Source organism: Tursiops truncatus, chromosome 5 (assembly GCF_011762595.2).
Source record: "Tursiops truncatus isolate mTurTru1 chromosome 5, mTurTru1.mat.Y, whole genome shotgun sequence".
NCBI classification, from domain to species: Eukaryota; Metazoa; Chordata; class Mammalia; order Artiodactyla; family Delphinidae; genus Tursiops; species Tursiops truncatus.
The window spans coordinates 91,216,220-91,243,604 of record NC_047038.1 but is presented as its reverse complement, the minus strand read 5'-3'; the positions used below and the strand labels follow the sequence as shown (position 1 = coordinate 91,243,604).

The 27,385-nt window shown below is 44.6% G+C and overlaps 1 protein-coding gene across 2 annotated transcripts in view; it reads left to right on the top strand.

Moving 5' to 3' along the window:
* Window positions 1-27,385, top strand: part of PPEF2 (protein phosphatase with EF-hand domain 2) — a 63,806-nt gene that overhangs the window by 22,037 nt on the left and 14,384 nt on the right. For both annotated transcript variants that reach the window (XM_073805354.1, XM_073805353.1), the window contains exons 3-16: window positions 2,149-2,276; window positions 2,428-2,485; window positions 3,582-3,757; window positions 5,076-5,190; window positions 6,244-6,290; window positions 7,074-7,240; window positions 7,710-7,746; window positions 7,838-7,987; window positions 17,769-18,155; window positions 19,144-19,329; window positions 20,459-20,601; window positions 23,677-23,783; window positions 24,714-24,877; window positions 25,824-25,911. In XM_073805354.1, the coding sequence (XP_073661455.1) occupies window positions 2,149-2,276; window positions 2,428-2,485; window positions 3,582-3,757; window positions 5,076-5,190; window positions 6,244-6,290; window positions 7,074-7,240; window positions 7,710-7,746; window positions 7,838-7,987; window positions 17,769-18,155; window positions 19,144-19,329; window positions 20,459-20,601; window positions 23,677-23,783; window positions 24,714-24,877; window positions 25,824-25,911 (1,953 nt within the window). The remainder of the gene's footprint in view (window positions 1-2,148; window positions 2,277-2,427; window positions 2,486-3,581; window positions 3,758-5,075; window positions 5,191-6,243; window positions 6,291-7,073; window positions 7,241-7,709; window positions 7,747-7,837; window positions 7,988-17,768; window positions 18,156-19,143; window positions 19,330-20,458; window positions 20,602-23,676; window positions 23,784-24,713; window positions 24,878-25,823; window positions 25,912-27,385) is intronic.

The window sequence follows — 27,385 nt, the reverse complement described above, 5'->3', positions numbered from 1 at the left end:
AGTGGTGGAATTTTAACAGCCAGGTGTATTTGTAACTTTTGCCATAGGATTTAGTCTGCACAAGGCTGAGGGAGAGGAGCCCAAGCATGTAGTATTGCACTGATGGGAAGGGAGGATGGGGTCGAGGTCCTTAAACTAGGCTACAGCCTCACAGCACCCATGTCAGTGGAACCCAGGCCCTAGACAGAGGATTGGGAGGGAGAATAAAAGGGAGAAACAGAGGCACTGCCTGGTCTGCCTACCCTGAGCAGCCAAAGAGGTACTGAGGTTAGTATGTCTGGTTGGCAGCACTCGCCTTAAAATGCTTGAGGCAAGGTGTTAGCCAACAACATTTTCACGGAAACTTGATGGTCATGATATTCCTCAGTGATGCCTACCCTTCAGCACAAGTCAGGATCATTCATGGAGCTTGTTAAACCTGCAGATTCCTGGGTTCCCTGTAGAGATTCTGATGCTGTCGGTCTAGGGTGAGGTGCAGATGTCTGGGTGTTTCCCATGACTTGTTACTTTAGCTGAGTACCGCTTACTCTGGGCGTTTCATTCACTACTCTGAATGGGGATTTACAGAATTCAATCCTCATCACTTATCATTTTGTGGGTGCCTTTGGGACATACTTAGTGTATGACGTTTTTTCCTCACAGAAAACCAAATTCAGCTTTGCTTAAATTTCTCTCAAGTTCTCTTTTCCCATTCACTATTGTATCTCATCTCCTCTTAGGGACGTCAGTAGGAATGCCATTAGCTCTCTAATGCAAGCTAGGCGTATTAAATCAATCTGTCTACTGTTCACAAGGTTGACCTGAGTGAACCTGCTGGGTTTCCTTTGCAATCCAGCTTTATCCACAAAGGCTCCATTCATCCCTGGTGGCACATTCAGGCCCAGGAGCTTAAGGAGAATCTAGTTACTCACGTGGACAGCTGTCCTCTTCTCTGGCAGCAGTACTTGACTGCAGGTTCTAGAGCTCATAGGAAGAATTCAACCTACTCATGCCATCCTGCAGTACACGATCACCCAGCACAGGTCCTGGCAAAAGGAGAAGCAAAGGCTTCCCTTCGGATTGTATAGTCAGCACAGTCCCGGGTGTATTGTGATGGGGACACAAAGCCACAGGGATAGAAGGAATTTGGGGATATCAAGCACTGACCACCACCTGACATGATAGTATGTAGTGTGTGTGTTTCTTCTCCCCAGTTATCATCTAGTTCATCTCTTTCTCCAGATGAGGACACTGAGGCCCAGAAAGTTGACTTGCCTGAGGCCACATCGCTGGTCAGGGCAGTTCCAGGCCCAGAACCAGACTCCTGACATCCTGTCTGTTGTTGCAGTATCAAAATGTCCTCCCCACCCTCTGACCCCTGCATCATCCCATCCTTTTTTTTTTTTTTTTTTTGCATTTGAATGTTTTTTTAACACAATTTTTAAAGGTTACTTTCCATTTACAGTTATTATAAACTATTGCCTATATTTCCCATGTTGTACACTATATCCCTGTAGCTTACTTTATACATAATAGTTTGTACCTCTTACTCCCCTTCCTCTATATTGCCCCTCCCCCCTTCCCTTTCCCCACTTGGTAACCACTAGTTTGCTCTATCTGTGAGTCTGCTTCTTTTTTGTTATATTCACTAGTTTGTTGTATTGATATGTTTTAGATTCCACATATAAGTGATATCATACAGTATCTGCCTTTCTCTGACTCACTTCACTGAGCATAAGGCCCTCCAAGTCCATCCGTGTTCCTGCGCATGGCAAAATTTCATTCTTTTTTTATGGCTGAGTAGTATCTGCATCATCCTACTCCTCAAGGATGCTGCAACCTTGCAACCTCCCCAGTTTACATCTCTTTCTCAGAATCCAACCTTTGCATCTCTACACATATAAATGTTTTCATCAAAAAGTGGGAATTCCAATAGTCCTCCAGTGATTTTAGTATAAGTAATAGGTAAGAATGGAGGAGGGATGGGGGCGGGAATGGGGAAAAAGCACCCCGGCCAGCAGTGAGGCAAATCCTTCCTACTGGTGGCAAAATATAGTGCTTTCCCTACCATCTTGTCCCCATGTGACAGTGGGAGAGGCACCCCCCCAACTCCCCCCGCAGGCCCAGGGAGTCCCACCTCACAGGCTTGCTTCTCCATCTGTGTCACAGCCTTCAAGGCAGCGGTCCTGATCCAGAGATGGTACCGGCGCTACATGGCCCGCCTGGAGATGAGGCGGCACTGCACCTGGAGCATCTTCCAGTCTATAGAGTATGCTGGGCAGCAAGACCAGGTCAAGGTGCGATGGGATGTGGGATGGGGCCACCTCCAGCTCTGCCTTCCAGGCCCCCCACAGCAAGGCCCAGGTGCCTAGAAGGTGCAGCTGATCTGGACCAGTCCCGGGTTCTCTTTCTATCTCTAAAGCCACGTCTTCTTGGTTTTTTCTGCAGCTCCACAATTTCTTCAGCTACCTTGTGGATCACTTCACCCCCAACAATCACAACGAGAGTGAGTATGAACGGCCACATGGCCTGTCCTCCTGTCTCAGGGTCAAAGACATCGGGGTGAGGTGTGGGATGCACAGGGAGGGGAAATGTGAATCTGGTGACAGCCAGGGAATGAGCGAGGAGGCTGACAAATAAATGGTTCTCCTAGAAGCACACCTGGAGACAAAAGTTTGGGTGCAAGGAGTTTATTTGGTAAATACAGGAAACACTGGGAGGTGGGGAGGGAGTGGGGAAGGGATTCAGGAAAGGGGAGGCAGGCAAAAAAGGGCGGGTTACTAAACCTGCAGTGTACCTGGGAAATAGTGCAAAACGCAGCCTGGGAAGTATCCCGTCTGAAGGCAGAGGGAACTGGAGTCTCAACGCCCGAGAGTCATTGGTAGAAGGCTGCTGGGAGGGGCGGACGGGAAGGGTTGTTCACGCAGGTCTGGCCTGCCATGCAGGGCTGTCTGCAGATCCAGGGACAAAGCCCTCAGGCAGAGATGCAGGGGCAGCATTTGGAAATGAATTGCCTGAAAGTCTGAGGCATCTGCCACACTCACTAAGTACACCAGAAATGCCCGTGAACTTTTTTTCCACCGCAGTTTTCGCTTTCCTCCTGCCTACCAGCCTAGGCCTGTAAATTTCTGTACTTTCTAAGGCAATCTTTTAAAATAAAAGTAGAATGGAGGGCTTCCCTGGTGGCGCAGTGGTTGAGAGTCCGCCTGCCGATGCAGGGGACGTGGGTTCGTGCCCCGGTCCGGGAAGATCCCACATGCCGCGGAGCGGCTGGGCCCGTGAGCCATGGCCGCTGAGCCTGCGCGTCCGGAGCCTGTGCTCCACAACGGGAGAGGCCGCAACAGTGAGAGGCCCGCGTATTGCAAAAAAAAAAAAAAAAAAAAAAAAAAAAAATAGAATGGAATTGACATAATAACGTCGTAACCTTTCTCCCGCCCATTCTAATTTGTCATCACTTTGCCCTTTACTTTCTCCTCTCCTGTGTTGGAGCCGAAGCCAGACTGGCCAGGACCCACTTCAAGTATGGTCCAGGGAATGAATTCTCCATTGCCCGTGCCTGCAGGTCTGATCATAAGCCGGCCCACCCTTTCTGTCCTGACTAGGGGACTTCCTGAACCGCATGTTCACTGAAGAGAGATCCCCCCAGGACTCCGAGATGGAGAATTGCAGGGACTATGAATCCATCGAGGTACCAGACAGTTACACGGGGCCACGCCTCTCCTTCCCGCTCCTTCCCGACCATGCAACTGCTCTGGTGGAAGCTTTCCGAGTGAAACAAGTAAGCTCCCCCCGGGGGACCTGGGTCACCACCAATTCCACGGAATGTGTAGAAGTAGAGCAGACACGGTGCAGAAGGAATGGCCCTGGATTTAGGGTGTTTGTGTCAGGGATCCGTCAGAGAGATCCGCTTGCCCTTTTCTTAGCCAGGACCTTGTGATTAGCAGCCAGTTTTTATGTATTGAAAATCCCTCCTCCCCATCATGTAATCTCTATGTTCATTCATCCCACAGATGATTGCTGAGCGCTGCTAGGTGCAGCTACTCTTCTAGGCACTGAACAGTGAACAAGACAGACACAAATCTCTGCCCTCATGGGGCTGAGATTTTTAGTGGGGAGACAGATAATAAATAACAAATGAGTAATATTTATATATTAATATATTAGGTGACAGAGCTATGTCAAAGCATAAACTAAGTTCTAGGTGGGAGAGAGAGCAATTTTACAGGGTGGTCTGGGAAGGTGTCACTGAAAAGGTGATTTCTGAGCAAAGGTCAAAGGTGGGGAGAGAGGGTGCTATGTGGACGTCTGGGGAATGCGTTCTAGGCAGAGGGAACAAATGGAAAGGCCCTGAGGCAGGACCTTGCCTGGACTGCTCGGGGGACATCAGGAAGGCCATTGTGGCTGGAGAGGAGGGAACCAGGGAACAGCTATGAGAAGATGGAGACAGAGAGGTGAGTAGGGTAGACTTTCATTCTGAAAGAGAGGGGGAGACAATGAGCGCAGAAATGATATAATCCAGCTTTCCCTTTAATATAATCATTCTGTTTGCCGAATAGAGTACTGGGAGCAAGGGCTGAAGCAGGGAGGCCAGGCAAGAGGCTACTGCAATAGTCTAGGCGAAAGATGATAGTGGCTTGAAACCCGGGTGGTAGAGGTGGGACTGGTGAGAAGTGGTCAGATTCTGGCTCTTACGACAGATTCCAATCCTTCCCCTTTTTCATATGAAGATTATTCATTGCAGGAAGAGCTGGGATGATTTTCCCAGTAATGTCAGGATCACCGATACCATCGATATACATGCATTTAGTCATACTTTGCTGAGACAGTCCTGTGTTTCTCCCAAGCTCAAGGCAAGCAGGGGTTACACAGAGTAGGTAGGAAAGAGGACATCAGTTCAGTATTTGGGGAATTGATGCAAAGCACAAACAAGGGCACAGATGGGCGAGAAGGAAAGGATCTGTGCATAGGGAGGGTCCCAGGAGCAGTTTACCGGGGTCACTTTTGTGGTCATGGGGTCATTAAGCAGTAAAGGTGAGGCCCATCTTCCCTGACAAGTATGTGTTGTTTTGTCCCATCCCTCCTCTTCCTCCTAGTAGAGGCTCCATGCTCGCTATGTCTTGAATCTTTTGTATGAAGCCAGGAAACATCTGGTACAACTACCAAACATCAACCGGGTCTCCACTTGTTACAGCGAGGAAATCACAGTATGTGGTAAGAGCCAGTCAGAAACGGCTTTTCACGAACCAGAAAACTCTGCCTGTGATCAGGGAGGGGCAGGAGGGCTGGAGGGGACCCGATGGCCACTCGGGCAGGCCGGGTTCACGCCTTCACACTGATTACATTTACATATTTACTCCACAGTTATTTAAGGTAGGGGTGGTGCCGTGAAGGAGAACTGTGGGGTGAGGGGGCCCAGCCTCTGCTTTGTTTTTTCCCAGAGATTCAGATTTGGCCCCAAATTCCTCCTCTCCATTCAGAACAAAATCCTAGCAAATACCCAGACCTTCCCTTGTTAGAAGACGGTTTGCTTACTTACTGGACTTGAAAAGGCCTAAATGCCTAGCAAATTATTCCGTGCAGCCACGTTTATTCATCTTCCAGAGAGAAATCCTATTGCTGACAGTCTTCTCCATCTCCTTATGTTTTCAGTGATGTTTTAGTAACCATTATAGACTGATGCCCCGCACTTGAACTAAGGGGAGACGGTGATACACCAGGGATTGTAAACGGGCAGCCTGCAGTATGTCTCGTCTGCCTCAGAATGTTCTTAAATTTCTAACATTAGCTTCCAACGTTTGAAAATTGGAGGATTTCATATTAAAATCCAGATTTCCAACTTCTTAAAATCTTGTAACACTGACCCGTGAGTAGCAGCTTCTTGCTTTAGGTGGGGCAAAAATCTCTCTAGTTCTCATCCAGGTTTGCAACCCTGCACTATTCTGTCCCATCTTTGCTTCAGTGAAAACGTAAGTCATTTACTGTTCATGGTAATCGCACAGGAGACATATCGTGCTTTCTGCTTTCAATATTAACTATCCCTGCAACAAGGGAAGTTAATATTTATCCCTATCTTATATATGGAAAAATGAGTAAGCATAAGTTTGTCAGGCGTTCCTGGGTATTTTCCTTTTATTTAAATTGAGATATAACTGACATAATACTGTATTAGTTGTAGGTATACACTGGGTGTTTTCCTTTTTATAATAAAAAATTAGAAACAATGGTGAAGACCAATCAAAACTGACCTTTTTCTGTCTTTATTAGGAGATTTACACGGCCAGTTGGATGACTTAATCTTTATATTTTATAAGGTATGAACGCTCAAATTATGTTCCTGTCTTGCTCTGAGGTTTAATTTAGAAGTTCAAGTACAGTCTCCATTAAAGAAATGCTTAAGTTATTACTTGGATTTTAAAATATTTTAGAAAAATATTTGCTACTATGTAGCAAATGTGTAATGTAAAAGTCATCACTGCATTATATCCTAGTGTATTTTTGTAAACTGTTTAAAAAATACAAAATCTAAGGTTAATAAAGAGAAGGAATCATTATTTGGAAAAAAGAAAATTACTCAATAGAGAAATTGTTTATTATCAAAGCAACCAAAAGCTATTTTCATATCTATTTTTAGTTATCAAATACAGAGCATATAACAAGCTATACAAATATTCTATTAATGTAATTAACACAAAGAAGTTTCTGATGTATTGTCTTGTTAAATCCTGAGAAATCTATGGCAGCTGTTGTTATTATTGCTCGTTAAGGACAGAGTGGCCATAACTTAAAACGGGGCTTGGAATTACAAGTTCAGTGCCCTTTGCACAGACCACCTGGCAACAGTGTGGCTTTGGATAATGCGTTTATTTCAATGAGCATGTCATGACCTCAGCCTGGCTAGAAAGGAAATACGAGACTAATACAAAATATTTCCAATATTCCCATCTTTTACTGACATTTCATGTTTGGAAGAGAGCCAGACAGCACAGAATTGGCTTTCAGGCCTGACCTGCCTGTCAGATGCACACTGGCTTGACCCAATTTCCTATTCCCTTCCTTCCGCTGCCTCTTCTCGGACTTCTCTCCTTATTGGGAAGAACGGCCTCCCGTCACCAGAGCGGGCCTATGTGTTCAACGGCGACTTTGTGGATCGAGGGAAGGATTCAGTAGAGATCCTGATGGTTCTTTTTGCCTTCATGTTGGTTTACCCAAAAGAGTTCCATCTCAACCGAGGAAACCATGAGGACCATATGGTGAACTTACGGTACGAAGCAAAACATGACTGGGGATTTGATCCTTACTTGTTGTGATTGTAAAGTTATTTTGCCAGAGCTTCTTATTTGTTAGATGCCTTTTTAAAGGAGTCTTCCAATCTTATAAAGTGGAATACACAACATATACCATTTTAAAAGATTTTTTAAAAATGTATACAATATCCTACTGTTTTGATAAAACCATTACATTTGTTTTCACATAGCCACACACTTTGTCATATAAACAATAAGGGTTCACTATAGAAAAAGTAGAATATGTAGATAAGCAAAAGAAAATGAAAATATCCCACATCTCTACCCACAGATAATGGTATGATTTTAAACATTTTGGCAATTACTTCTCAGTGTCTTTTCCGTATATTTAAGTAGATGCATCTAGAGTATGCGTTTTTATAAAACTGCAAGCATGCTATAACTAATACCACTAAATCTAAAATCTGTTTCTGCTTCTAACTCTAGATATGGTTTCACAAAGGAAGTGATGCATAAATATAAGGTACGCTGCCTTTAAAAGCAAAAGCTTCTCTTAGTTCAGGTAAGTTGAGTAAATTATCTGAAACTTAATATCATATTAATGTCTTTTTTAGACACACGGCAAGAAAATACTAAAACTACTGCAAGATGTGTTCTGCTGGCTTCCGCTGGCCACGCTGGTTGATGAGAAAGTCCTGATTCTTCATGGTGGAGTGTCAGACATGACTGACTTGGAGTTCTTGGCTAAACTAGACAGACACAAGGTACTGAGTGAGTGCTAAAATAATGCAGATTTCACTATAATGCCTCACTGCCAACATAAAACAAACGTCATCTTGACTCCATGCTGACTCCAGTTGACTAAGAAAGCCATTCAATCTCTGAACGGAGGATTGGGAGTCCACAGCTGGTGCAAGCGTGCTGTGAGTCCACAGCTGGTGCAAGCGTGCTGTGATCGGTTAATGTTTGCCGTGGACGTGACGGTAGGGCGTGGCAGCTAGTGCCATGTTTGCCATTCCTGATCTAGGTAATTCTAATCACTGCCCCTCCATCACTCCACCTGATGTGCCTCCATTTCCTAAATACTTCAGATCATCTTCAGTTAAACTCAAAGGTATATTGAGGGCCTACTACGTGCAGGGAGGATGCTATTGGCAGATACAAAGATGAAGATCAATTGCGGTTCAACTCAACAACCATGTTTTAATTGCTTACTCTATGCAAGGGAAGTGCTAGCAGAAATACAAAAATAACCAGAGATGGTACTTGCCTTAAAGGAACTTACAGTAACCAGCAGGGGGAGGGTGAGGATGAAAGACACAGTACATTATACTGCCATATGAATAGGTCTCGATTTTCTGTTTCATTTTGGAAGTGGAAAACTAGAAAGCAAAGATTCTAGGCAGTTCCCTAGTGGTCTAGTGGTTAGGATTCGGTGCTTTCACTGCTATGGCCCGGGTTCAATCCCTGGTCTGGGAACTGAGATCCCGCAAGCTGCACGGTGTGGCCAAAAAAAAAAGCAAAGGTTCTGTTTCCTTTTAATCGTAGACTCTTACACTTGAATGGTATCTTCCTATAGCCTCTCTCCTCCACTGCCCATCCACACAGGAATCCCAGCTATGACATCCTTGACAACAGTAGCCTGAGCAGTTCCAAAGACAGAGAAGTCATTACACACAAGCCAGTCTACTTTGGGCAACGCTAATCGGTATAAAAGTATTTTATGAGACATAAATGAAAGAGTGTTTCATTTATGAAACCTGGGTTTGCATCTGGGAACATGCACTTCTTGGCCGGTGTGGCACCTTTGTTTACTAGATTGTCCAGGGACCAAGGCTTCTTAGGTCTTGTTCCCTGCCATCCTTAGCGTGTCATCCCCGCGCCCTCATCTGCACAGCTTGCCACCACATCTGTGTTCCAGGCAATACAATAGAAGAATGAATCTCCTACCCTTTAAAGACATAATGAAGACGTTGCATACATCTCTTCTGCTCTCATCCCTTTGGTCAGAATGTAGTGTCAATACATTCCTGTAGGCAGGATACGGTGGCTCCATTGATCTCTGTGGGACCAGCTTAACTTGAGGGTGACGGATCCCTGGCTTAATCCCTTCAACTTCACCAGGGAATGGGTCATGAGTAGCACCTCATAAGGTCCAGTCCAGCAAGGATGGAGATGGCCTCCTAGATGTTTATTCTTCCAAGATTTCAGCAGGACCCCGTCTCCAGGACAAAAGTGGCACAGGTGAACATCTGCAGGAAACATTAACCTGCTAGAAGCAAACTCATATAGAGCAGTTAGAGTAGCTGCCAATGATTCTACACACCTGACATTATCTACGTTCCTTAATTTGAATTCCTTCTGGATCTCAAACCATTTCTGGAACAATGGCAGGGTCTCTCAGACAACATTTCATAGTTGGCTCAACTGGAGCCTGCTTGTAGGGTCTACCTTCACTCAAAGCAGGGCAACTGGTGAGGCTTTATCCCAGGTTAAATTAATCTGACAAAGTTTAGTTACATGATTCCTCTTTTCCTCATCATTCCTCATCACAAAAGAGTATGATTCCGCTTTTCCGGTTTGCAAGTAGATTGGGGTCGCCAAGAAGCATGTACTTTCCAACAAAGGTTTAAGACTCTAGATACTTTTTGGGTTATTCTTGCTATAAAGGCCCCTCCGTTGTTACTCTGAATGAACACAGGTAACCCAAACCTAGGAATTATTTCTTTTAGGAGAGCTTTCACAACCTCAGGCTTTTTCAGACCAGCAAGGAAATGCTTCTACCCAGCCAGTGAAAGTGTCCACAAATACTAATAAGCACCTAAGGTTTCCAGTGGCTCTTGGCATCACAGTGAAGATCTTCTCCCAGTCCAGTACCTGGAGTCCGAACTCCTTTGATTAATGGCAGTGGCCCAGTTTTAGGATTATTTTTAGCACATGCCATGCATTTCTGTATCACCTTTTGAATTGTCCTTTGCATGTTTGGTCCTGTAAGGAATTTCTAAATCCACTAGAGGGTGGCATCTCTCCCACAGTGGGTACTCTGGTGTGTATAACGTATTACATCTCCCATAAGGCATTCAGGTACAAGGATCTCGCTACGTCTGTTATAAACCCACCCTTCCTAGAGTCAGGATCCTGAGAATGGCCAGGACTCCAATCAGATCCCCATTCATTGGCCTTAAGTCTTCAGGAAAATACTTTGGATAGCATCTTGTCAGATCCACATCAGGGGATCAGGGCCAACATTGGGGATCTAGGGTGTTTTAGTCCTGGCTGCTAGCTTTGCTGCTTGATCTGCTAGATTATTCCCTTGAGCAGTCAGACAATCTGATTTCTGATGTCCTCGACAGTGGACATTCATTCTTTTGGCTCCATGACAGCTTCTAATAAGGTTAAAATTTCTTTGGTATAAAAGTCTATTTATACCAATTTCCTTCTTCCCTGCAGTTCACATCCTCTCTCTCTCCAAATGGCCCCAGCATGGACCACCAAGAAAGTATATTTTAGAATCAGTGAAAATAGTTACTCCTTATCTTTACCTGTATGGGGGGGGGGCTCTCATCAGGGCTATAAGTTCCACCTTTTGTGAGGAGGTACGTGGGGGAAGGGCTTCTGCTTCCAGTGTCTTTGGGATGACTTACCACGGCACACCCAGCTTTGCATTGTTCCTGGTCCATAAAGCTGCTTCCATCCGTGAACATCTCAAGGAGTGGGTCCTCCAGTGGTTGGTCCATCAGGTCTAGATGGCTGGAATAGCCCTGTGCAATTATCTGAATAGGCTCTTCAATATTAGTTGGGAACAAAGTGGCAGGATTCAAGGTGGAGACTGCTTTCAGAGTAACATTAGGATTATCCAATAATATAGCCTGATATTTTCCTCATCTTCCTGAAGTTAACCAATATCCTCCCTTCTGTTCTAGGAGGAGAAGTGCCCAGTGACGGGTATGCACAGTGGTAGGTTGTTTTAGTGTAAATTTCTCTGCTTCTCGTAAAAGGTCACAGGTAGCTGCTATAGCCCAAAGACAAAGTGGCCATCCCTTAGTAACTGTATCTAACTGCTTTGAGAAATATGCAACAGGCCTCCTTATGCTGCCCAGTTTCCGAGTCAGGATTCCAAGGCTGATTCCTTGTCTCTCATGAACAAATAAGTCAGAGGGCTTTCTGATGTTATCTGGAAGACCTAAAGCCAGGGCCGTTAGCAGTTTTTCTTTGATAACCTGGAATGCCTTACGGCATTTCCCTAGTCCAGTCTTGAGATCCACTGTCTCCTCCTTTAAGACCTTCCTAAAGGGGTTTTGCAATGAGTCCAAAGTTGGGGATCCAAATGAGGCAGAACCCAGCCATTCCTGGGAATCCCTGCAGTTGTCTCTCGGCAGTGGGAACGGCAACCCTGACTAGAGCTTCCTCTGTCAGGGGGCAAGTCTCTCTGCACTTGTGAGAGTTCAAAACCCAAATATTTGACAGAGGGCAGAAAATGTGTGCCTTTTTCTTGGACACATTATAGCCTCATTCAACCAAAAATTCAAAGTCAAAACTGTATTCTGGTCTGAGGTGTCCTTTGTCTTACTAGCAATCAGAATGTTATCCCCATAGTGCATCAAGGCTCCCTCAGTTAGTTGAGGGTCCCTCAGATCTTTTGCCAGGATTTCTCCAAATATTGTGGGGGAATTTTTTTTTTTTTTTTGGCCATGCTGCACGTCATGCAGGATCTTAGTTCCCCGACCAGGGATCAAACCCGCGCCCCCTGCAGTGGAAGCATGGAGTCTTAACCACTGGACCGCCAGGGAAGTCCCTTCTGGGGGAATTTTTAAATCCCTGAAGAAGTACTATCCAATGGTACTGTTAACTTTTGTATCTAGATCTTACTATTCAAAAGCTAACAACTCTTGGGATTCAAAACTCATGGGTATACAGAAAAAACGGACTCCTTCAACTCTAATGCAGTAAACCAACAAAAATCTCTGGACAAAGTAGTGAGCAGAATATATGGGTTAGGGACTACTGGATGAATATCTTCTACGATTTGATTAATTGCTCAAGTTGTGCACAACCCGATATTCATCTGTGCCTGGTTTCTGGACCAATAAAATTGGAGTATTATAAGGTGACGGCATGGGCGTATTAAAGCATGTTCAAGGAGGGCCAGTAACAGGGGTTGCATTCTACACTTTGCCTGCTCCTTTAATGATTACTGCTTTAAGTTTGGAATTTTTGCCCCAGAGTGAAGTCTAACCTGTCTAGGCTTAGCCATCGTTGCTCTCCCTGGCCTCCCATCTGCCCATACCTCACTCTGCAGACTCACTTCCTGCAGTATCTCATCCAGAATCGTTGCTAGCTGTCCTCTTTAAGGTCAGAGCAATAAAGCCTGCAGTGCGCAAGCCTGTTCTGGTGATACTTTAATACCCATTCGTCCAGGTGCAAAGGTAACCTTGGCAGTAAATTTAGTTGGTAAATCTCATCCCAGAAGGAGAATGGGGTATTCAGGCATGTATAGAAAGCTATACTTCAGATGGGTTTTCCCCATCTGGCAGTCTAGCAGCAGGAGAAAAGACTTTTTCAAGATTTCTCCAGACACCCCTGTTACTAAAACACAATCTCAGAAGCAAGTTTAGAAAGCTGGGTATTTAAAAACCAAGTGAGTGGCCCCAAACTGGTCAGAAAACCTGAAAGTTGATTTCCCACCCTCATCATCACTGGGGACTCTGTAGGAGAGATATTGATGGATTTTGACAGGATTTAAAGGAAACCCTGGGCCCCATCATTCTTGGTCACTCATTCTCAGTTTGGGCATCTGGTGTGCCACTTGTTGTTTACCTTCTTCAAGAGTCTTATTTAGGATGGGACACTCTTTTCCAGTGTCACTGGAGGGGTTCCACTATGGGGCGCTCCATTCGAGTGGAAGTTTGGGGCCGCCTAACTTTCGCTGAGTCCCTTGTGTGGGTCCTTGAATTGATCCAGCTCTTGCCTGTGTTAAGGCAGCCGCCAGCAGAATGGACTGTCGTTTCCGTCTCTGTTGTTCCTTTTTCTCCCGAACCTGGTCTCTGCCATTAAAAAAAAGGCAATTTCAACAAGCTGAGACATAGGCATCCCTAAAGCCCCTTCCACCTTTTGCAGTTTCTTCTGTATATTGGGGGTGCTCTGGCCAATAAAAGTTGCTTTGGTACCCCTCTTCGCAATGAAGAATGAAATCTCAGTAACGTTCAAGTTTTGGCCTATCCCCAGCCTTCACATCCCAATTAGGATCCACTGTTGGTACAGCTACGCAAGCTGCAGCCCGTACCCGGTTGCCAGGGGTTTCAGTATGAAGCCAATATGCCTCCTCCCCTAGCTTTATCCAGCACCATTCTAGTTGTCCAGTTCTTCTGAAATGAGGAAGGTATTTAACACATTTTGAACATCTGCCCAGGTTGGGCTGTGAGTTGCAAACATCGATGAAAAAAGATTTTCCATTCCCTTTGGGTCATCTCTCTAAAGTTGGCCTACTCTTCTGATTAAATACATCTAAAGCTGAAAAGGGGGAGTGGACCCAGATCAGTCCCATTGGCTGCCCGGTCTCAGCATTCACACCCACAACCGGGACTTACCTTAACAGATATTGCCCCACCTGAGCTTGGGTAGCTCCCTGGCCAAACTGAGTACCCTGATCTGTACGCAGTATGAGAGGGGAAGACCGTTCCTATTTCTGGATCTAACGGGGGTGGGGAGGTAGGGGTGGGGATGAACCTGAGTCTGACTCAGGCGCTGGCGATGAAAGAACAGCAGCACCATCATATAAGGGTGGGGGAGGAGCAGTCGAAGCGGCGTTCGTCTGAATTAATAGCAAGTCATCTTCCTTTTCATTAGAATCAAGCAAAACAGGTTTCTTTGCCTTCCCTTCCTGTTGGACCATAATCTTACAATAACATATCAATATTCTGATACAATAACATAAAAGACCATACATAAATTATTTCACCTTATTTTTCTTCCCATTTACAAAATCTAGTTGCAAAATCGTAATTCAAGGATCCACTCAGACCGTTTTGTTCCAGGGTCTTGAGGATATTGTGGCCATGCAGTGTCACCAAAAAAACCCCCATAAAAACAAAAAACCTTTTCTATGAATTTATAACTGAAAGTCTCCCAGTTTTGGAGAATGCTGCCTAGAGGGCTGCAAGGGGGAACTGAGTTAATGTTTCCCCTTTTGAAGAGGCTTTGCTTCCAGGTGGTCACAGCAGTGAAATTTTTCCAAGGGTCCTCGCTACAGTCACCAAGAATTTGAATCCCCAATTGCCAATCCTTAGCCACTTAAGACAATCAGCCATGGGTGGACATTGACAAAACAAGACCAAAACAAAACCAAAAACCAGAGCCCTGGGCCTTTAACCCAGGTGTGGAGGTCAGAATTGCCAAACAATCTAGGCACAGGTGCATTTCTTTAACAAGGTTACTCACCCAAAGACGTCTTCCAACCCCAAATCCCCAAAACTGTCTCCTTGCTGCAAAACTAAGCACTGAAGGTCAGCAGCACCTCACCAGGGAAACCCAGAGGATGGTCCCTGGAAAAAACGGGCAAGGGAGCTGCTTGGACTCACCCACAGGCTCTCAATACTGCGAGGGGCCAACCAACCACAGCCAAAAGGTCCATCTGGACTTACCTCCTGGCTGGCTTGCCATATTTGTTCCCAAACTAGGTTCCTTTTGCCCTAGCATAGCAGCCAAAATGCCGAGACACTGAGGTTTACAGCAAAGAGAGGGTTTATTGACAAGGCAGCCAAGTGAGGAGAGGGAGGACAAATCTCAAATCTGCCTCCCTGAAGGCAAGGTGCTCAATGGATTTATAGGAGAAAGCAGCAGGGCATCTGAGGTGTGAGGACTGTGGGGAAAGGTGATTAGAAAAAGGTGCAGTCAATCACGGTTCTGGGCGGGTGTAACCAGGCTACACAGGCCTCTCCACCTTCAAAAGGGCACTCATAGTACCCTAGTGCATGCCTAGTTGAAGGGTCAGTGGTCCCCTCCAGTCTTAATCAGCTCAGCTCAAACTAGACGCAGCTGATTCCAAGTTCCTAGAAAACAACTCAGGCAAGCGTCTTATTTAGGCTGTGTACTGCTCGGAGGACACTCAAGTCTTCCGTAGCAACAATTAAAACAACCTTGATTAGCGAAGGCAGGTTATAGGTGGAATGGATTTAACTAATGATTACCCACAGTTTCAGAAAATTGGAGAAGCAGGGGCTCTGGAGTCAGATATCTGGATTCAGTCCTGGTGCAGTCTTAGTATCTCTGTGCCTCAATTTTCTCACCTGTACCGTAAGGATGCTGTCTCATAGGGAGGTGAGGGCTAATCAATGAATTCCTATAAAGGGCCAAGGATAGCACCTATTTGGAAAAGGCTCAATACATATTAAAACTATTATTCCCCTTAAGAATAAAAGTTAGGGGTGCCTCTTTCTAAAATAAATTTATTTATTTATTTTTGGCTGCGTTGGGTCTTCATTGCTGTGCGGGAACTTTCTCTAGTTGCGGCGAGCGGGGGCTGCTCTTCATTGTGGTGCACGGTCTTCTCATTGTCGTGACTCCTCTTGTTGCAGAGCACGGGCTCTAAGCGCGCAGGCTCAGTAGTTGTGGCGCACGGGCTTAGTTGCTCCGCGGCATGTGGGATCTTCCCGGGCGAGGGATTGAACCCGTGTCCCCCGCATTGGCAGGTGGATTCTTAACCACTGCGCCACCAGGGAAGTCCTAGGGATGCCTCTTGAAGCAGATAACATCCTTATAAAGTTACCTGAGGATCGTAAGGGTGGGACTGATGGACTGGCCCTCGGCTGTGAGTTGGCAAGAAGACAGTTGAGGAGAGAAGGAGGTGGTTATGAGTCCACTCACATTTTGTGGACTTTCCCTCTCTACGCCCAGGGCTGGAACTGCCTAGGAAGTAATTAGCGCTTGTCCAACGTTAGAGAAGAACCTCTGTTCTGTTCTCTTCCATCTGGATCCCTCTTCAAACGTCAGTCAGTTACCGCTGAGCCACTCTGAGTGTCCGTCTTTGTTCCCGCCCACAGTCAGTCTACACCAGGACGTGGCTTTCTTGTACATCAGCCCTTAGACCTATTTGCAGAAAGTTCTTGCTCCTTGATTACACACTTGCACAGAATTCCTCTTGTGAACCAGACCTTTATCTTGATGTCCTTGTGGAACATTGTGGCCCCCAGTCTTCACGGTGGCACTCAGGCATCCCGGGAATGGCTGCTCTCTCCCTTTGGCTGGATGCCCCAGTGCAGCGGGCCGTTTCCGACCAGCAGAATAACGAGCCGCCACACGCAAGATTCTTCTCGTATCACACTTTATCGGAGCACAGCTTGGTTGAAGAAAGATGGAAGGAAGACCCCGCAACCCTATAGCAGTCTGCTTATATAGGGATTAAGAACATGTGTCGCTCTGTGATTGGCTTTCGCCGATGGTGCGATTTGTGAGCCAGCATCGGATAGGTCGCTACTTTAAAACCTCATTAGTATACTTAGCGCAAGCGCAGTGGCCACAGGAAGGATGATTCAGCTTATTTCAGCTTCCTGCCGCGTAGCAGTTAGCTGACCGCGCCCTACACCCCAGCTCTGCTCTGTGGCCTGAGCCCTCTCTCTCTCATGATCAAGAATTCTTCCTGCTCGTATCCTCTACGTTGTCGGCTTGGTCCCAGTACCATAATGACTCTGAGGCAGTGAGAGGGACCACACTCAGTCCCTTAGGCAAGAAGAGTATCTTCCCGATTAGGTCCAGGCTGAAAAGAGGTCCTCCCTTCCCCTCCCTTGTCCTTCCTCAGCAGACAAGATAGCACTTCCTGTAAACTGCCAGTAAGTGCTGTCTCTCCCACAGTAAGCATCAAGTTTTTCCCATTCCAACATTTCTCAGCCATAGGCTGCATTCCTTCTCCTTTGTTTTTGCGTCTGTGGAACAACACGAAAGTCGATAAGGGCTCTCCTTCCTGAGAGGTGCCCTTTCCCATCCTTGTCTAAAAATCACTAGGTTCCTAGAAACAATGACCTAGGTTAGCATTTTCCAATGATCTGTGGTGGAGGACCAGGTTTCATATATGTCTAATTTGTCACAGATCGATACTTTTGTAAAATACAATAAATGTGAATGACTAGAAAACTGAAATACAAACAAAAAATATAAGCCCAGTGATCACGTGCTTGAATGACAGCCGTATCAAATTGCTATAAAAGCTTCTAAAGGCTTACTCCTAGTTCTCTGCTGACCTTGTCACTGCCGGGACAATCCGTGGAGCCCAATGTGGGGACCACTGACTTGATGCCAAAGTGCTGCTCAAAAAGGACCAACCGGGGCTTCCCTGGTGGCGCAGTGGTTGGGAGTCCGCCTGCCGATGCAGGGGACGCGGGTTCGTGTCCCGGTCCGGGAAGATCCCACATGCCGCGGAGCGGCTGGGCCCGTGAGCCATGGCCGCTGAGCCTGCGCATCCGGAGCCTGTGCTCCACAACGGGAGAGGCCGCAACAGTGAGAGGCACCAACCGTTTCACTGAAGCATCTGTTATCTTCTCTGGACATTTTTAGATTGTTTCCACCATGAGGTGCAAAACGAGAAAGGAGCATAAGAAACAGGCGGAGGAGAAGGGAAAAGCCAACCAGACGAGCTCTGCCGGGACACCCTCCCCGTGGTTCCTCCCCCAAAGCCACTCTCTCCCCACCTCACCCCTCCGCCCCAGCACCCAGAAGGCCCACAGAGCCGGGCGCTCCTCCAGCGTCCCCTGCGGGGTCCCCCTGGACCCCAAGGAGCTCTCCCATCGGGTGCGGCACTCCGTGGACCTGGAGCTGGAGAGGTGTCGGCAGCAAGCGGGCTTCCCAGTGATCAAGGAGAAGGAGGAACCCTTGCCCTCGGCATCCGAAGCGGACCCGGAAGCTGAGGGGCGGCGGGAGCCCACTCAGGAGGAGTGGAGGCAGGTGGGTGTGGCCGGCGCTGCTCTCTGCAGTTTGGCTGCCTTCGGGAAAGAGCAAGGATTTCAGAAAAACCGAACGAATCTCCTCCTTGCATGTAAATTCAGAGTGGGCTTTTTTTTGCCCCTCTTTCTCTCCCTCCCTGGGGTTAGAACACCCCAGAAGGATATTGGTATTTGCCTAATGACTCCTACTTTGGAGTTTTATAAAGGATGGGAAGGTGTAGTAGGTGGGCTGTATTGTCTGAGTGAACTTGGTTTAGTGACCTAGCATCACTGGGCTGAGAAGGTCAGCCACCATTTATAGGATGCTATTTTACATATATCTGACATCTGTCAGTTGGCTGCTGTGGCTCAAGGGCAGAAGGGCTGCATCGGCTGCTTCTGTCTTCCGTTTTCAGGCAACTAAAGGCTTTTCCAGAATCTTCAGAACTGCATCCCATGGCCACCCCTAGCTGCAAGGGAGAGTGCGAAAGCAAGTATTTAGCCAGGCACGTTGCCATGCCAAATACCCCAGGAAGAGTTCTGTTAGCTAGGAAGGAGGAGGACGGACATTGAGTAGGCGCGCACAGTGCTTGCCGAAATAGATGACTCTGGCAGCCAAATGGGGGCTACTTCCCAGGGCCAAGACCTTGGCAGGGAGACCTGTAATCCAGGTGGGAGATTCTGCTGCCGGTGATCTTGTGTAGTAGTGCTAATAGGACTACCTGAACTCACTGGTGTTCAACCATTTTCGACCCACGAAAAATGGCAGCGTCTTATGCCTCATTCAATAAAGAAAAGGAGAGAATTCAGAATTGCTGATGGACTGGGTGGAGGGTGGTGAGAAAGAGGAGGAATCGCAGGTGACTCTGAGGCTACAAACCTCCAAGAGAGAGATGGTGAGTCTGGGTTACATTCTCCCTGAGTTATCGATCTGGACCTCAACATCGACTTAGAACTGAAACTTTAAAATGCAAGTCTCTCCTTTTGCAAAATACGCCTTTTCTCTCTAGGTGGTGGATATACTGTGGAGTGACCCCATGGCTCAGGAGGGCTGCAAGGCCAACACCATTCGAGGAGGTGGCTGTTATTTTGGGCCTAATGTGACAGAACGGTTGCTACAGAAATACAATCTGCAATTCCTGATCCGCTCGCACGAGTGCAAACCCGAGGGCTACGAGTTCTGCCACAGCCGCAAGGTGGGCAGGCCTCTGCCATCGCGCAAGAGTCGTCCGGTCCATTTTGCCCTTCCAGGACATGGATGAGCTAAGGCTCTCAGCTCTTCACTATCAGCTGTGCCTCGCAGTTGTTATCCACTTGCTATCCACCTGCCCAAAGTAACTAGGTCCTTTATAGTCAGTTATCCTTGACTTTTGTAGCCTCTTTAAAACCCCAAGTTTGACTGAGGCCACCACCTACCAATACCCTGAGAGGAAAGTGAGGGGCAGATATGGTCCCATTTCATGGATGGAAATATGGCCCAGTGTTTTCCCAGCCACATCTCTATTCTTTGTCACATTGCTTACTGTCACAGGTCTCAAAGTACACTACAGGGTAACAGGATCTCTGCACTGAGCCCCAGGCAGGCATTCAGGATTGTTTGTCTCCTCAGGAGCGCAATTAACATCCTGTCTAAATCTTTGGGCATCTCCAAATCCTACAATGTTTGCTTAGCCTAATGCCCAGAAATACCAACTCTACAGGAGAATTACAGGTTTCCACGCTGAGGAAAACAGTTTGACGTCAACTAATGTAAGAAATGTTTAACAGGAATGTTAAACAGGTGTATAAGTTTCTTTATTGCAGGACTTCTGAGAGCCTTTAATTTCCTCTATTCATTGTAAATCTCCAAGAAGAGATAACAGTGTCTAGCATTTCCCATTGTCTTGACAATGGAAATTTTTTTCACAGAACATCTCAGCAGGCCCAACACTCCAAAGGAAACTCTGCTGTGAGGCTTCGCACCACCTTTAATAACGGATCTGCCTGCTAGTTGTAATGGGCATCCCAGTTAATCAGACCTAGGTTGCCTCTGAGTCGAACCAAATGAAGTGTTTTCTATGACCCCGGCTATTTTTGATTGGGATAAAAATGTGAAGAAAACATGTTGTGGACGTCCTATCAGAATTCAAGTTTTTATTACTTGAGTCATAACTCCTGCCCTACTAGCATTGATGATAAAAAAAATAATAAAACGAAACCAAAAAAACATAGACGAGATCAAGAAGGAACAGCCACCCCTGAAATTGGGTTGGGCCCTGTAGGGTTGAGGGTGAGGAGTTCTTCAGTGAACCTGAATGCTCGTCTCTTTCCTGTTTTTTCATTTAGGTGTTAACCATCTTTTCTGCCTCCAACTACTACGAAGTTGGCAGTAACAGAGGAGCCTATGTCAAACTAGGGCCGGCCTTGACCCCGCACATTGTGCAGTTTCAAGCTAACAAGGCAACCCACACGCTTACCATGAGGCAAAGGCAAGACTTTTCAATGAATGATTTTCAGAAAGACAGAATTACAGTGTTTGTGGAAACTTTGAAGTGCAAATGTCATTACATTTATCCAAATTCTAAGTCAGAGTTCAAAATTTAGCTGTGTCAGCAGTAGGACCTGGAATAGACATTACAACAGGGCCTCTTCTTTCTCCTCCATATACTCTAAAATCTCCACCTACCCATCATTAATGGAAGGGACAAATTTGCTTCCTGCAGAAATTATTCTCTGTGGGTATGTCTTGGGTGAAATCCATATACCAGGCCACTAAATCTTTCTTCCTTTTTCTTTCATCCTTAAAGCGTTTGTGTTACCTGGTCAACCACAGACAAAGGTTCTTTCACTATCTAGGGGTTTAGCAGATGGATTTCAGTGCACACGTTTGTTAACAATGCTCCTTTCTTCCTGGGAAGAGAGCATATAATATTACTTAAATGCTTTCTGTTGAGATGATTCTGAGTTCTAATCTTAGTTGAGAGCTTACTATACACTAAGTGTTATTGTAAAGAATTTATATATTGTTTCACAATGAGCTTATAAAATACACAGCGTTACTAATTTCAGTTTTATAGATGAGATCATTAAGGAACAGAGGTTGAATCAGTGGCCGTTGGCCACACAGCTAGTAAGTGGTGAAAGTAAGCCTTGACCCAGACAGTCTTATTTCAGAACCCACATACTTAACAACTCTACAGTGCTGTTGCCCACTGAGAAGCTGGCCCCGGAGTATATAAGCTGCTGAAAGATACAGTTGCAGTGCTGCTGAACAAGCTTCTTTAATTATCAGCCAAACTAAATTAGAAATCAAAACAAAGTCAGCATAGGGACTTCCCCGGCAGCACAGTGGTTAAGAATCTGCCTACCAATGCAGGGGACATGGGTTCAATCCCTGGTCTGGGAAGATCCCACATGCCGCGGCGCAACTAAGCCTGTGCGCCGCAACTACTGAGCCCACGCACCACAACTGCTGAATCCTGCGCGCCTAGAGCCCGTGCTCCGCAACAAGAGAAGCCACCGCAATGAGAAGCCCGCGCACCGCAACGAAGGGTGGCCCCCACTCGCTGCAACTAGAGAAAGTCTGTGCGCAGCAACAAAGACCCAACACAGCCAAAAATAAATAAAATTTTTTTAAAGTGAAATAATGTAATTTTTTTTAAAGTCAGCATAAATCTAGTGGGAAAAGAATACAGGAATATTTAATATCTGCCTTGTATGAGTGCCATAAAAGTGCATTATTTTAAATCACTCGAGTTATTAAATACTCAAGAGTTACTAAACACTCAAGTTTTATACAATCAGAGCCAGCATCACTCAAAAAGAAGTATTATGTGAAAATTTAAGCTCACCAAATGAGAGTGAAACCTACTATGCTACAGAATCATCTCTGGAGCTTTATAAAAAATCATTTATTGGAGCCTCATCCCATCCCTCCCAAATTAGAATCTCCAGGGGTGGGCCCCAGGAACCTGGAATACCATGATTCCATGTGATTTAGATGTTCCCACCGCAAAAGGAATCACTGTGGGGAACCCTATAAATAACATGTTTTAATACCAGAATTAAAGAACACTCACCTTTTAAAAATATTCACTGATTGCATTAAAGCAAGTACAACATCCCCTAGTTTATGCAGAAGTCAATTGTCTAACAATTCCAACTATTTGGACCACAATAGAGAACTAAGAAGTAAAGAGGAAAATGTCTCTGACAACCATAATGGATGTCTCAGTGTCCATCAACTCAAGATCAAGTGTTTTTCCTAGAGGAACCCTCATTCAGAATCCATTTATTTTTGGTTTAAACCCATGTCTCATGATAATAGTTTAGCCATCCTGGAGTCCACTTGTCAAGATTGATTTCTGGCCCCACCCCTTACTAGCTATGGGACCTTGGGCTAGTTACTTACGCTGTAATAGGCATAATAGTTGTACCTACCACAGTGGGTGTTGGAGGATTAATCAGATGATCCATGCAGAGCTCAATATGCGCTGCTTGACGTAGGGACAGAGAGCCTTGTGCATCCGGGCAGCTCTCAAGGCCATTGCTATACTCCATCCCTGCATGATAACCATCAATGAGCACAGTTTACCAGAAATAGTTTAAATGCTTTTCAAACCAGTGGTTCTTAAACTTTTAGGGGGTCCCATACTTCTTTTAGCCTCTGATAAGACAACAAACTCACCAGAAAAAGCGCATACGCTCACATACCCATGAAATCTGAGATGAATTTTAGGCAGCTCATACTTTTCTGAGGGTTTATGGAGACCATTATGCTAAGTACCTTAAATTTCAAGGAAGACTTTCATCAAACATGATTAAAATGGGGATTTTGGGTTTGCGTTTTGGCCTTTTTTTACTTTTAGCACTTGAAAAGATAGGTTATCTGGTCATCATTTATAGAATGGCTGCTTCCTCAATGACATAGGACAAAGTACATATTTACCTTTTATCTCTTTTTATATTCTTGTTTATTCAACTACAGATATTTATTGAACACATTTTAGGCCAAGTACCATGCCCAGCATTACTCTGTTGAGCCAGGAAGCATAAGAAAACTAACTTAGTGATACTTTGTTATTCATAAATCCTGCCCTGTGACTGTTTAATGTAATAATAAATTACAAGGAAAGCATATGATTATGATAACAGATACCATTTGATGAGTGCTTTCTATGTGCCGGGCTTTCTTCTAAGTGCTTTACGTGAATTTACTTATTTAATCTTCACAATAATCCTGTGAGTTAGGTACCATTTTTGTCACTATTTTGCAGATGGAGAAAATGAGGTACAGTATAATTAGATAACTTTACCACAAAGGTGGTGTTTCTCTAGAACTTCTGCTCTAACCACTGTCCTACACTGGGAAGGACAGCAGCCTCCCCCAGACAGATCCTATCTGTGCACAGCAGGGCAAAGCAGGAGAGCATTGGGGAGAAAAAAGAGACAAGCTCTTTGAAGGTTGAGACATTAAGAAAGAGAGAGGAGAAACTTAGTAAAAATCCAAGACTATTTACTCTATACTAATGTTTTAAAATGTTCCTTTTCATCTCCTGTCCCAGGATTAGCAGAGTTGGGGAGTCAGCTCTGAGAGCCCTACGTGAAAAGTTATTTGCCCATTCCTCAGATCTTCTTGTTGAATTTAAGAAGCATGATAAAGATAAAACTGGTAAGACTAATCAAGTGAAATATTCATAGAGGAGGGCAGCTGGCCAAAAAACCCTCTGTTTCAGGTAATTAGCAAATAAATATTTGTTTAAATGACCAGAAGACCTTTCTGAAGACGTCCTCCCTTATTCAACTTAACATCCTAGTTATCGTTCCTAAATTCATAAATTCTAAGCTTTTAGAAGAATGTGAACTTAGCTAAATATAAACAAAGCTGGTGAAAAGAAATGGAGTCCAGGGAAGGGTGACAAGGCCAAAACTAAGCAAAAAGAAACAGGGGGACAGGTTACCAGAGTGGGTCCAAGACTAACAAAAGATCAATGATTTGGTTTCTCACTGTTAAGTGTGTGCTTGTCTGTTCCTTGTTCTATTATCCAAGCTGGAAATTTTGTCTTTTCTCAACTCAGTGGAATGTCTAATGGACATTGACTACATGTAGCCCTATTAAAAAATAGCAGTAACAGTCATAAAATCATAGCACTATCTTTTCGTACGCATAGAAATAACCAATGCTATGTATACATGTGTGTGTGTCTGTGTATATGTATTGTGTGTGTGTATATATATACATATATATATAGTGTTTTATGATATTATTTACAAGAGTCTTGTGTGACTTCCAGTAGTATTGCCAAATAGATTTGGCAAATAAAAACAGAATGCCTAATTACATTTGAATTATAGACAACAAATAGTTTTTAAATATAAGTATGTCCCGTGCAATATTTGGGACATACTTATAGTCTGTCTGAAAATCAGATCTACTGGGCATCCTGTATTTTCTCTGGCAACCCTACTTTCCAGCCAACTCTACCATAACCAAGAAAAACAGTGACAGTACTCATTACTTCTATTATCTACTGATAGTAAGAAGAATGTCAGGATAAAAGATTTGTAGGTGATGAGTCAACAAGTTAGCTCTTTCCTGTAGGTCTAATCACCCTGAGTGACTGGGCAGCAGCCGTGGAGTCTGTGTTGCATCTAGGACTGCCATGGCGGATGCTGAGGCCACAGCTGGTGAGCAGCTTGACAGATAACAAGCTGGAATACAAGTCCTGGCTGAAAAACTTGGCCAAAGAACAATTCAGCCATGAGGTAAGGGTGTGAAAAGGGTGGATGCAGGCATACTGTGGACCGTAAAGCCCCTTATGGAGAACTTTGAATCATAACCAAATATTGAGAACCCCAAAAGGAAGATGAATGCAAACAACTATTCGTTGAGTTTCTATGTGTCAGACTTTGTGTTAAGTGACCTACACATATTGCCTCAGTTTATCCTCAAAACCACCTCCAAGAGGTGGGTATAATCAGCACCAACATACCCAAGAGAACACTGGTCACAAGGGTTAGATAGCCTGCCTAGGATAATAGAGTTTCTAAGTTATAGAACTAGAACTCAAACCCAGGTCTGACTGATTTCCTTGACATGACACTGCTTCCCCTATTTAAAAAGGTATTTGTGGGCTTCCCTGGTGGCGCAGTGGTTGAGAGTCCGCCTGCCGATGCAGAGGACACGGGTTCGTGCCCCGGTCCGGGAAGATCCCACATGCCGCAGAGCAGCTGGGCCCGTGAGCCATGGCCACTGAGCCTGTGCATCCGGAGCCTGTGCTCCGCAGCGGGAGAGGCCACAGCAGTGAGAGGCCCGCGTACAAAAAAAAAAAAAACCCTGTATTTGTTCGGTAAATGCTTATATGTAATGTATGGGAGGCCTTGGGCTATGTACTTTTTAAAAAAACAGCTTTATTGCAGTATAATTCATATATCATGCAGTTCACCCATTTAAAGTGTTCAATGGTTTTTAATATATTTGCAGATATGTGCAACCATCACCATGGTCAATTTTAGAACATTTTCATCATGGACTAGGTATTTCTTAAACCATCAGATTATTTAGTAGGCTGAAGGGGGCTGGAGTGGAGGGATCATAAAACATCTTCAGGTTCTTTCAAGAGTCTTATTGTCAGGGTTGCTTGTGTGTTAATTATCTATTAGGAGAAGCCTACACATAAAAGATAGAAGGAAAATGAGTTTTTTCTTGCAGAATATACAATCAAGTTTGCTGGAAGCACTGTATCGAAACCGATCCAACCTGGAGACCATTTTTAGGATCATAGACAGTGATCATTCAGGTAAAGGCGCTCGTTATCCTGCCACTTCTGACACAGCAAGTATTTTACCTCCCACGTTTTAGTCTCCTCCCTGATTATTTACCTTTCTACTCAAGCGCTTTTGGAGCAAAATTAGTGGCAGTGCTTATAAATGGGCAGAAACTAGGATAGTATTTGAGCAACATGAGCTGTCCCTACAGAAGAGGGGTTGGGCAGAGAAGAATGAAGACAAACTGAATGAGAACTTCTTATAGGAAGAATTATAATAGTTATGATATCCCTTATCCCTTCTATCAAAGTAGCCACAAAGGAACGAAGAGTGTCTAGAACAGAAAGCCTTTTGCAATCTTACTCCCAAAGTATTATTTTTCAAAATTTTAAATTTTTAAATAATTATAGATTCACAAGGAGTTGCAAAAAAATGTCCAGGGAGGTCCTGTATACCCTCACCTGTTTCCTCATTGTTCCAAAGGCCTTTTCAAATAGTATTACTTTTTTTGAGATACAATTCACATACCATATAATTTACCCATTTATAACGTGCAAATATTATTACTTTTTTTGAGATACAATTCACATACCATATAATTTACCCATTTGTAACGTGCAGTTCCGTGCTCTTTTAGTATATTCACAAGCTTGTGTAACTATTATCGCTATCTAATTTTGCAACGTTTTCGTCACCCTAAAAAGAAACCTATACCGATTAGCAGTCACTCCCCATCCCCCGTTCCTTCTCCACCAGTCCCTGGCAACCATTAATCTGCTTTCTGTCTCTCTGAATTTGCCTATGACGGACATTTCATATAAATAGACGCGTATGATACGTGGCCTTTGGTGTCTGGCTTCTTTCATTTAGCATGTTTTCAAGGTTCACCCATGTTGTAGCATGGATCACTTTATTTCTGTTTATAGCTGGATAATATTCCATTGTATGGCTATATCACATTTTGTTTATCCGTTCATCAGTTGATAGACATTTGGATTTTTTCCACTTTTTGGCTGTTATGAATAATGTTGTTATGAACATTCATATACAACTTTGTGTGTGAACATATGTTTTCAGTTCTCTTGGATGTATTCCCAGGAGTGCAATTGCTGGACCATATGGTAAAACGCTGTTTCACTTTTGGGGGAACTGTCAAACTGTTTTTTCACAGTGGCTATACCATTTTACACTCCTACTGACATTGTAAGAGGGTTCCAATTTCTCCACATTCTCACCAACACTTGTTATCCTCCATTAAAAAAATTTTTTTTTACAGCCATCCTACTGGGTGTGAAATATCTCATTATGGTTTTGATTTGAATGTCCTTAATAACTAATAATATTGAGCATCTTTTCATGTGCTTATTGGAACTTTGTATATCTCCTTTGAAGAAATGTCTATTCAAATCCTTTGCCCATCTTTTAATTGGGTTTTCTTTTTATTATTGAGTTGTAAGAGTTCTTTGTATATGCTGGATATTAGGCCATTATCAGATATATGATTTA